The sequence below is a fragment of the Vulpes lagopus genome, chromosome 3, assembly GCF_018345385.1.
Source record: "Vulpes lagopus strain Blue_001 chromosome 3, ASM1834538v1, whole genome shotgun sequence".
NCBI lineage: Eukaryota > Metazoa > Chordata > Mammalia > Carnivora > Canidae > Vulpes > Vulpes lagopus.
In genome coordinates, this window is record NC_054826.1 from 131,453,649 (window position 1) to 131,465,204 (window position 11,556).

At 49.2% G+C, this 11,556-nt stretch overlaps 1 protein-coding gene across 2 annotated transcripts in view; it reads left to right on the forward strand.

The window, feature by feature from the left end:
* Window positions 1-10,347, forward strand: part of SORT1 (sortilin 1) — a 65,624-nt gene extending 55,277 nt beyond the window's left edge. For both annotated transcript variants that reach the window (XM_041747802.1, XM_041747804.1), the window contains exons 16-20: window positions 2,748-2,864; window positions 3,457-3,565; window positions 4,998-5,104; window positions 5,391-5,514; window positions 5,731-10,347. In XM_041747802.1, the coding sequence (XP_041603736.1) occupies window positions 2,748-2,864; window positions 3,457-3,565; window positions 4,998-5,104; window positions 5,391-5,514; window positions 5,731-5,745 (472 nt within the window). In that variant the 3' untranslated portion in view covers window positions 5,746-10,347. The remainder of the gene's footprint in view (window positions 1-2,747; window positions 2,865-3,456; window positions 3,566-4,997; window positions 5,105-5,390; window positions 5,515-5,730) is intronic.
* Window positions 10,348-11,556: the final 1,209 nt, after the last annotated feature.

Below are 11,556 nucleotides of genomic sequence, written 5' to 3' on the forward strand. Positions count from 1 at the left end.
TGAGGGGAATGGGGGATGGAGCGAACCCCCAGTCTGACTGCTGTGGTCCTGCCTGTGTGGCTCACGTCTGTATGTGGAGCAGGCCAGGGGTGACCTGCTGTCCTTCCACAAGGAGCGGGATCCCTCAAATCACTGCGGTGTCCCTCTGGGGCTAGAACTTGCTGACACTGATGCTCTAGCGGGCTGTCTTCATCACACAGACCAGGCTCTTAATTACCTGGCCTTCCCCTGCTCTCCAGACATGCTGTGCTCCGTCAAAGCTCCACACTGTTGTTTACGCAGCTTCCTCCACCCATGAAGTCTTCCCATGCTCCCTGCGTGACCCCCAGGCTTGAGGAGGTCCTACTTGGCCTTTAATACATAGTGCCCTTCTCACCTCTGTGAAGCCTTCCCCAGCTTCCCCTCACGTGGGCTCCTGCAGGATGCCTGCTGCTAGGTTTTGGTTATTGTGCATGGATTGGTTCCACCGGTAAACTCCCGACTCCTTGAGGGCACATTAGATTTGATCATCTTGGAGTACACACAGCCCCTGACGTCTACTGAGCACGGACCCGGTAGCCAGCCCCATCCTGAGCAATTTACATTTAACCTCAGCAGCCTCTGAGATAGGGCCTGCTGCCATTTCCATCTCACCAAGAAAGAAGATTCAGAGAGGTCCCCACTAACTTGCAGCCCACACAGTGGCCCAGCCAGGAAGCAGAAGAGCTGGACTGTGCTCCTGACAGCCCCACTCCAGAGCCTGTGCGCTTCCCTCCCATGCTTGAGAAATGTGTACTTTGTGAGCAGGAAGGACATTTTCCCTGACATGTGCGATTGGATACCTAAACTTTTTGCCAGAATTTTCCCCACTGTCAGAGGGCTGGTGTCTTGGCATCGCTTGTTCTCTTCTTACCCCGTTCCCTAAACATTTGTCAGAAACACCTTGAAGTACAAGCAGCATCAGTGCATTGCCCAAACATCCATTGCATCCTTGCTGTGCTCAGGGTAGCACAAAGTGACAGTAAGTTTGTTGTTGATTGTCCTGGTCAGATGCACAGAATTATGCGGTGAAACAGTGCCTCAGGGATTTAGCAAAGGGTAAGGCCATTCCATCTAGAGCTGATAGGAGGTGTGTCAAAGAAGGCTTTGTTGGGCAGCCCGGGTGGCTTGGCGGTTTAGCACCACCTTCAGCCCAGGGTGTGATCCTGGAGACCCAGGATCGAGTCCTGTGTCGGGCTCCCTGCGTGGAGCCTGCTTCTCCCTCTGCCTGTGTCTCTGCCACACACACCCCCATGAATAAATAAATTTAAAAATCTAAAAAAAAAAAAAAAAAAAAGGCTTTGTTGAGGAGGTAGCATTTGAGCTAGGCCCTGGCAAGCGGTAAGACTTGTCCTTGCACATCTGGGAAGAAACAAGTCCTTAAAGCCAGTGGACCGGTACGAGAGTAGATACCACCAGCATGCTCAGGAAGAGTGTGCTGGGAGATCGGCCATGAGGGGAAGTCCCCATGGCCACGATAAAGAAGCGAGTAGGGGGCAAATAGGGGATGCCCAGGCTGACTTTTCAGCTTAGATAATGGAAGGAAGGTAGCACCGTGGCAAACACAGAGAAGTGATGGGAGAGGCTGGCTTGAGGGAGAACACATGATGCGTTCTGGATGTTTTCATTTATTTGGGGTTCTGTCAGCAGATTTAGGTGGTGATGTCCAGCAGGTACTGGGAATGGAGGCTCAGAGCTCTAGAGAGGTGAGACCTACAAGTTTTAGTTACAACGAATAATTATGCTCAGACACAGGCTAAGAGAATGACTTGCCGACGCTGGAAAGTGTGTGCATTTCCAGGTTAGAAGATGGAAACAGAGAGAAACAGGCAAGCACAGCTGGCCAGGGGCTGGGGCAGGCAGTGTGTTTGGTGCCACAGCACAGGCCAGACCAGAGGGCCCCCCAGGGTTGCAGGCCTAGTGAGTCCTGGGGGCCTTAGAAGTTTACCCCCAAAATTGTAGAGGGGACTAAAGCCAACATGCACAGAATGCAAAGTGAGAGTATAACAGAAAAAATCCAAAATATTATTTTAAGAAGAGAGAGAAGGAAGAGGAAACACATAGGCTAAGGAGAAGCCCCCAGCTGCACGGGCCTGGTGGTCCCTCTACACCCTCAGGGAAGCAAGGTCCCGGGACAGGAGGAAGGACGGACCAAGGATGCTCACGTAAGGCGTCAGCCTCTGAGAGGGGGCAGTGTGTGAGTTCTTAGGAGAAAGGGCAGATGGGAAGCGCGGTGGAGAGATAGGGTAGGATGGAGGGCAGGACAGGGCATTCACACTGGAGACAGAGGGACAGAAATGGGGCAGGCAGAATCTGACTTACACCCTAGGGCACCCTGCCAGAGAACACAGTAACGAGTGATCAGGAGGGAAATAAAAAGATCACTAAGTGGCGTGGGTTTAGATCTGTCACTGATGCCACAGTTTTTTGGTGTCGTGAGTCCCTGGCCTGTGCAGTCGGCCCCTGCCTGGAGCCAGTGCTGTCTGTGCGGGGGGGCCCCAGCTCCCGAGGCCTAAGCTCACCAGGCCTGCCCGTAAGCTGCCCGTGGCCCCCCAGTTTGGTCTTCTCCATGCCTGTTTCCCTAAGTAGACCTTCTCTACAGATGACACTGAACTGCTTCCAAAGACTGGAATATTAATCTTCCACTGCTCCACACAAAACCTTCAGTACTAGTCACTTGACTGTCTTCCAGCAACTCTGAAAGATACTTTATTTGCTGACTCTTACAGTGATTTTGGCTACTTCCGTCCAGAAAATGACTCCAAGTGTGTGGAACAGCCAGAACTAAAGGGCCACGACCTGGAGTTTTGTCTGTACGGCAGAGAGGAGCACCTGACAACAAATGGGTGAGGCAGCTCTCCTCCAAAATCGGGGCAGACACATCCTCAGCAGGCAGAGCGAGACCCCAGATCTCCACACAAGCAGTGTTCGGAGCACGCTAGCCAAATACTGTCTGATGGAACATTCTGCGGTGCTGGGAAGGCCCTCTGATCTGCTGTGTCCGACATGGTAGCCACTAACCCTGTGTAGCAACTGAGGCACTGAGTTAATTTTAATTAGTTTAAATGTAAGTTGCCGCTGTACTAGGCAGGGCTGCTCTGGAGCAGACACAGTACCTCCCTCCCCTGCTAAACACTTCCCTTCCCCTTTTTATACCACATGTTAATGTGCTTTCCTTGGGTCACGGTTCTTTGGCCCCATCTCTTCAGGCAGAAAGGTAGGCATGCGCCTGCAGCAAGGCTGGGGATGCCTGGTCTTTTCAAGGCCTGAAACTGCACAATATCCCCCAAACACTCCTGTGGCTCTCCCCTCAGGCCTAAAGGTGGTGTAAGCTTGAGAAGCTCTTCTGCAGCTTTTCACATCCTGTTTCCAGGAACGAGGCAAGAATCCAGGAATACATCCTAATGGTCTGATAACAAATGGTCTCTGCCTTTTCAGGTACCGAAAAATTCCAGGAGACAGATGCCAAGGTGGCGTGAATCCAGTTCGAGAAGTAAAAGACTTGAAAAAGAAATGCACAAGCAACTTTTTGAGTCCTGAAAAGCAGGTACATTAAAGTAGATCTGGTTTAAAGTAGATCTGCCTGGAACAAAGCAACAACAGCATTAAGAATTTTATTACTGAATACAAAGTGGTCAGACCACTTCCAGCAGGCCTCACTTTGCACAGGAAATCATTAGGATGGCGGATGGGTCACCCATGCAATGATAAACTCATCTACTAATGGGGGAATGAAAGTGGAACTCTATAAAGTTGAGCTGAGTCTTGGAAGCATTGGGTTGAGGACATTTCTGAGGCTGACAGTCACTGAGGAAAAAGGCTTGAAGTCTGGCTATAAAGTGCTGGAGCCTTGCACATGTGAAAGAGAGGAGCCCTGGGCCATAGTTCTGGTGGTCTCGGTGCCGAGTACACTGAGTGCATTCAGAATGGACAACTGAACCATGATAGTAATGAGTTTTTGATGTAGAAGCAAGTTATGGGCCTGATTACAGATCTGTAGGACTGAGCTGTCTGGCTGCAATGTGGGAAACGGTAAAGAGGAAACCTCTTGTTAAAGAAGCTCTGGACCAGCAGTGTGATTGGGGTAGTCAGCTGTGGGCCCCAGTTTCCTAATCCACAAAATGAGAGGTGGCCAATCTACAGTCACTCCTTTCCGGCCTTCTAAGGATGAGGGCCTGACACGGGTGGAATTAGGAAGGTTGTGGGAGAGAAATGGGCGGGGGGCTGGGGTGTACTTGTCAGGGGGCAGGTTCCTCCTCTGTACCCCCACCCTGCACTCCTGGCGACTGTTCCCAGAGTGTATGAGCCTGTGATTGCACAGGACTCCCGCCCACAGGGACACAAATTGTCCCAGAATCCAGCTCCACCTCCTCTTGGGTACACTGAAAATACACACTCCATGTCTCCCACCAGAAGCAGGTAGGTCTCGTCATAAAAAAAAAAAAAAAAAAAAGGTCACACAGTCACACTCCAACAATGATATGAAAAGGCTCATTTGTAAAAACATACCAAAAATTAAGTACAAACAAAAGTCTTAATGTCAGATGATGTCCTGCCTGATACGGCATCGGCACAGCTTCTTCCCAGGTGCCGGCCCTGTTCTAGATTCATTCAGCCCACTGTTCTCAGAGTCGTCCTTTCCCGCCATGCCCTTAAGTGCTCCACGACTCCTACACCGCTAGCGGGCAACAGCCACAATGGCTCTTTGACGCAGGTCGCTGCCAAGGCCCCCAGTGTAACTTGGACATTGAAGGCCATACTGTTCAGGCCGCGCCAAGGCAGCCAGAGTTCTGCTCACCCTCTGTGAGTGGTGTACTCTTCCAGTGGCATGGAGACGGACCGCCAGGAGGGCGCTGGGAAAGCACGAAGTGCCTAAAGATTGTAGATTGCTCACAGAGAAACAAAGGGGAAGGAACAGCCCCTTTGAATGCAGTCCTAGAATATGCACACCTGAAATTGTTGTGTTTTAATTTGTCCAGAATTCCAAGTCAAATTCTGTCCCAATCATCTTGGCCACCGTGGGATTGATGCTAGTCACAGTCGTAGCTGGGGTGCTTATCGTGAAGAAGTACGTCTGTGGGGGAAGGTAAGGAGCACGGATATCAGTCAGAGGTACTGAATTCAAACCACAGAGTCAGCCAGGGCCGTGTGGTTGAGTCTGCGCCTGGCGAAAAGTGACTCATTGAGGTGATGTTCCTGAAGTGTCAGGCCCAGATCTTCTCAGAGCTTCTATTTGCCTTATGCCGACTATGGGCTGTGCTTCCTGTGTGTGTGACTCGTACTGTAAGTGGATAAAACTCAGAAAGCCACAGCCCTGTCGGCAGTGCATCCCTCCTCACCGCGTGAGGGCTCACGGAGGTCTCCACCCGCAGGTTTCTGGTGCATAGATACTCTGTGCTGCAACAGCACGCAGAGGCCAATGGCGTGGATGGTGTGGATGCCCTGGACACGACCTCCCACACTCATAAGAGTGGTTATCATGACGACTCAGATGAGGTGAGACCATTTCTTCTCGAGGGGTGGTCCAGAAGTACAAAAAAGAATGTTTCTTTTCCTGTTCATGACCAAGATCCAATTGAGGCAAAAGAGGGTATATGCCAGACGCAGCAACTTGATGACTGTAAGAGCTGGCCAGCCCAGAAACTAGGTCATAACTTTCAAAATAGGAATGTTTTAGGGTGTAAATAATATGGTCTCTGTTTTTCTTCTCAGGATCTCCTGGAATAGCTCCTCAGAGGAGCTGGGCCCGAGCACAGATGATGGAACCGCAGTACCTCTCACACTCCCTGTGGCTCCGACTTGGGGGAATAAATTTCCCATTGCGAGAGACCCAGTTCTGTTTCTGCTGCTTCCACCAAAGCCAAAAGGACCTGCGCTAAAGAAATGCAGCCGGGGGAGGGGGGAGACCCTAGGGGGGACCCTAAGCACTCACGATTGGCTCTGAGAAAGGGGGGGAAACTTTAAATTCTTGAACTTTTTGTTTTAAGTTCTGTCTTTTTGCAAAGTGTGGGTTCTTTTGGTTTTGTTTTTGTTTTGTAAGGGAAATGAAATGGGATTGGAAGGGACCGTTTCACTAACCCCCCTCTTGCATGTTTTGCATGGCGCCTGCCTCAGGGCACCTGCCAACCCCAGCATCAACTCTCACAAAGCACTCGGTGCTGTCCTTGGGCTCTGCTGGTGACCCGAAGCAGCTGCCGTGAGGGACTCAGGGGCTGCAATGACTGGCACAGCCTGGCGGCCTTTCCCTGGCCGGGGACAGCCCTGTCCTGAGAATGCCTCACACCGGCTCCTCACATACACCCGGCCTTTGCTTGCTTTCTTTTTTGGGGGACCATAGACTGCAGTGGTGTTTCTTCCCCCCTGTTTAATTAGGCAATACCTTCATTAATTGCCCTTTGGCAACTGACTTAACCATGTGCTTCCAAGACACTAAATCAGGAAAACTGAAAGGGCAATATTTTTAACTTGGGGCAGGAAGTAGAGAGCAGCAGGGAATCAACTAGATTTAACACCTATTAAAGGACAAATTCTTGATTCTTCCAAGATCTCTCCAGCTGTGCTTCGTGTTTGTGCCAGTGGACTTGCTCAAGGATAGGCTTAGGGTCTGCCCCGGATGTCTGCCCAGGCCGAGTGGTCTCTCTGCTGGAGCTGAGGTAGGGTGCCCGGTGTGTCCCCTGAGGACTGAGCATCACAGTCTCCCATGTCCTCTGCTGCCCGTTGGCACGGTGGTGAATCCTTAGGATGGCCACTTACTTGCTTGCTTCCTCTTAGATTGCCATTGTACACGGAGCCAGAACTAGACGTGTTTTCAGATTTGTAGGCTATTTTTTTAAAAATCAGGATTTTTATTACCAGGCTCTCCTCCTCACCCCTTTCCCCAGCTTTGCCAAGTAATTTGTGGGCATAAAACTTGTGGCTAAATCAACTGAAGACACACTCCCAGCACAGGTGATGTTTTAGGTGATGCATTCAGTTCATATTTTAAATTTCAGGAAGTTTTCCATTTGACATTTTTTCAAATCAAGTTAATAGTAGAATGTAGCGAGGTGGATTTTTGGTCGCTACATAGTACTGGAAACACTGCACTAAGTAGTTTTAATACAGCTTGACCATTTGCTATCCAGGAATATAGTATGGTACATTCTTGGTCATGGTGTCCTTACTGTGCTGGCCACAGCTTCTCCCAGTAATTATGATCAGGACGTTCTATGGTAACTGCCATTTTGCTGCTAGTTCATTTTATGGTGATAAAGTCACGAAAAAGTAAACGTGCCAAATCAACTTTTGTCAGAATGTGTGAGCAGATGGCTGTGTTCTGTCCTCCCCAGAATGGATTAACAGCAGCAGGGAAAGTGGGAGAGGGGGTGGATGGAGAAGGTTAGAGACTTCGAAGCTGCAGCAGAATTAAATGAGTCAGAGAGCTTCAAGCTAGGGCGGTTTTGTGAAGAGAATTCATATTTGTTCAAGCCAGAGAGCACTGGTCTTTTAGGAAAAGCTCTTTCATTTTGCATAGTTTTTAAATTTGAAAAAAGTTCCAAAGATAGACCAGCTCACAAATGATAAAGCATCAGTCTTTGTCCCGGTCACCTTCACCTGCCCAAAGTGAATCTGATGCCCAGAAAAGTCCCACTCCTGCTGCACACCCTCTCCACTGCAGCACACACCCGCTGGGGTAGATGTGCCGGTATTTGGTAATTCTCTGATTCGTTTTAGGACGTAGGAAAGCTAATCTTCTCTAACCAAATAAGGTTAGAACTCTGTGCTTATAATAGTATCTGGGATTTCTTTAGAACTTAGCAATTTTCAGAGCACTTTCGCTTGGCGTCATGTCATTGGAAGCTTACAACATTCTCAATGAGATTTCCTCCGTGAAGTCAGGGGCTTGTCATTCCCATTTTTCAGGAGACAGAGCTGAGATACAAAAGGAGTCCATCGTCCAGGGTCCCTGTGTGTATCGTGAGCCATGTTGGTTGGTCGTCTTCAGAGCTCTCGACCGTTTTTAGGCTTGCAGGTGGTGCCTACCTGAAGCAAACTGGGCTCCTTTCTGATGGATGACTTGCTGTTCTCTAGGAGAGGGGTCAGTGGCATCTCTGCCAGAGCCAGTATGTGGTGCTTTTTTGCCACGGTGGTAAACAGAAAATTTTATTCTCCTGTTTTTCATGCCAAACAACAAAAGTTAGTGGTCATTTTGAATATGTGTTTAGAATCTGTCCCTCACCTAGTTGTGGGAGTGGGCTCTCCCTTAATGAGCCACCCTTCTCCCATATTTTTTTTTCTCATTCCTGGTTGGCTGGCTAGTGATCCCCATCATTTGGAGGACTGCTGATAAGCCTGGCTGACCCCCTTCATTGGCTAGTTAGCTTCCCATCTCAGCCTGCTCACCCACAAATAGATGCCCTCAGCCAGAAAGTCTAACAGCTAAAATCCATGGTAGCTTCGAAGAGAAAACAATTTCTAATTTGTTCTCCTGATGTTAGGTTAGGAGCATTATCTTTGAAACTAAAGCGTAGCTTGTCCTTGTATAAAATCCCAGATTTGATAGTAGCAGAAGAGATTATTTCTGGAGGTTTCAGTGATATAAATTGAGCACTGCAAGATACGTTGGACATAGCAAACTGTCTAAAGTGGTCTGAGCTTTTAAATCCAGGTGGAGAACTCACCATCCCTCACCTGTGACTGGCATCTTGGACCTAAGGGGGCTTTTGGTGTTTATTGAGTCCAGAGACTAGGGGTGCATGCACCTAGGCTGGTAGTTGAATGGGGACACAATTTAGGAGAGAAATATCCAGAGTGTTCTGGCAGTTTCTAAGCTGGGCTCAGGAGATTGAATAGATTAGCTATAACTGAAATCTAGAACTTGCCATCTGCCTCTGAATGGGCTTTCAGGTGCGTACCCCTAGTCCTAGGTTTGCCTCTGGGTCTCTCCGTGTCCACGCTGGCCTTTCATCCCTGACACATTAGTAGCAAGCTAGCCACCTGCAGCCCCTGCACTGGCTCTCTAAACTGTAGCTGGTTCCCCCAAGGCCTTGGTCACAGTACCAGGATACAGAGAGGAGTACAGACCGGCTGCACCCACCCTGGGCGGCAAGGCCAGCCAGCGCTCTGTGTTCTAGGCCAGTCCTCCTAGTAGAGAGGTCCTCTTTCCCTTCAGCAGAGCTCTCTAAAGAACCCTGCCTCCATATGCAGTGGTTTGGAGCTCTTCCCACTCATCTTTGGTACATCCTCCTCACCCCATATGAAGCCTGGATACTTGGCACTGCTAAAATAAGGAATTCAGCTTTTCAGCATCGCTACTACCTGGCCTCAAGCAGGGAGATAAACATGGACTTAAATGTCCTTTGAACAAAACCAAAGTGTAAGATGAGCTGCATGAGGGAGTGCTTGGGAGGGCCAGACCTTCAGCACTGGCCCCGGGCAGGTGTCAGACTTTCTGTTGCACCTGCCACTCGTGTGCCCAGCAGCCCTGGGAGCATCGTCCTGCCCGAGCAGAGCCGGGCCTTGCCCTCGTGGAGGCTGACATAGCAGGAGCATGTTGATTCCTCCGTTATGTTGCATTATAACAATAAGAATCAGAACATTAATTTGAAACTGTCTAGAGCAACTTGCTGTGTGCATTTTTTCACACCAGTACATTCTTAAGCATCCTTGTTTATATAGAATAACAGAAACTAATCTGTACCTTTATATATATATGTACATATATACATGTATAAACTGTATAGTGTACATGGTAACGATCTATTGATACGTCCCACACCGTCACGCGGTTCTCAGCCTCCGCATGCCCTCACTTTGCGGTTGGGTGACTTGAATGTGCCCTGACGATTCTGCTCACCTCCGTGTTTGGACGTTTAGGGAAGGAGGGTTTTGGTCGTACCCTCCTTATCCTCACGCACAGAAATGCTCAGGGTCCCCATGTGCCTGCTCTTCACCCCTCTCTTGCCTCTCATTCCCTTTCTGAGCATGTGGCCCTTCCCGGTCTTGTAACCTCTCTGCCCCTTCCCCAGGCTGGGGGCAGCTGCCTTCCTCCTAACGTGTAAAGCAGTATTAACATCGTTACTGCATGTGCGCTAAAAACCCAAGTCTTCTGTTCCCTTGGGACAGAACGTTGCATGTGGGGTGGATGATCAAGTTTCTGTGACCCATGTCAGTTACACAGCAAAGCCAGACCCCATAGCAAAACCCCACAAAATGGAAATCAAACTTAAATTTCTTTATTAGCATTGTGTAAATAAATCTGGATGTGTTTAACTTTGTACTGGTAATTTTCTGTATATTTGCAATATTTGGGTTAGAAATAAAACAGACTGGACTTTGTTACCTGACCTACCAAAGTGCCTAAGCTAGTTTGTTAACATGACAGGTCTCCCAGTTTTCTAGCTTCAGAAATCAAACTCCAATAACCAGAGAATAAACCTGTCAAAGGGCCAGGACTGCCGTGGTAGCCTGGGAGGGATTAGGTAAGTTATCGGGGAAAACTTAGGTGGTTCTTGTTCTTTTGGCCCCGAGAGGTCTAGCTCTCACGGGTGTTTTAGGACCAGCTTTCCTGCTCTTACCCCACACGCCATCTCAGGCTGTGACTGCTACCCACCTCCTCTGGACATGACAGCATAGACTGAGTGTTGCGAATTAGCTGTTCCTTCTGGTAGGTTTGACAAACGACAGCACTGGAAGCTTCAGTATCTTCGCAGTTGCCTCCTTAGGTTTCTCTTGCTGCCCTTAACTCATAGTCCTGGCTGATCCATTTCATTTAAGGATCTTTCAAAGAATTGCAGCTTCCCTTTCTCCTCAAATATTTATTTTAGGAGAGGTTCCTGCCCACCCACCCCACCCCTTGAGCCTTTAGCAGAGCCTGGAAGACTGCTGCTCAGCCTGCCATCCTGGGTGACAGTTCCAATGAGTACTTACTGTGACATCATGATCTGAAGACCTAGCTCCTGAAGAGTGGGCTGTCTGGCTAAAGAGTTCCTCCCCCAGGAGATAACACACGCTAGTTTTATTTTCAGGAAGTCTAGCTAACCTAGTGTCCAGAGACTTACTGTACCAGAATCACGGGGTTGCTTTTTCAAATGCAGATTCCTGGACTCAACCCAGACCCATTAAATTAGACTTTGTAATGGACAATCCCTAGGAGTCTGCGTTTTTAACTTGACTCTTTTATACTTTTATTGCGACCAAGGGCTCAGACTGGAAGCCTAGGCCAATTTCGTACCACCTGGTGTGGGCACTCTGTACTTCGAAGGGCTTTGGCTGGGTCAGGCTGAAATCGGGCAGAGGCCTTCATACTAGTCCTGATGTGGTCTGAGAGCAGCCTCAGAGGTCAAGCCCCATAGGCCCCTCCTCAGCCGTAGTAGCTCCTGATAAACGGGCTCCTGGGCTGGAAGTGTGTCTGCAGACTGTCCTGGCCCTCAGCCCCTGTACAAGTTGCAAAGAGGAATTTCTACACCCCATAGCAGCACAGGTTCTTCAGATACTATCCACTCACTCTGCCTCCAAATTGAGGGCTAAGGGGGAAGGGGGGTGGGGAATGAGTGTAAG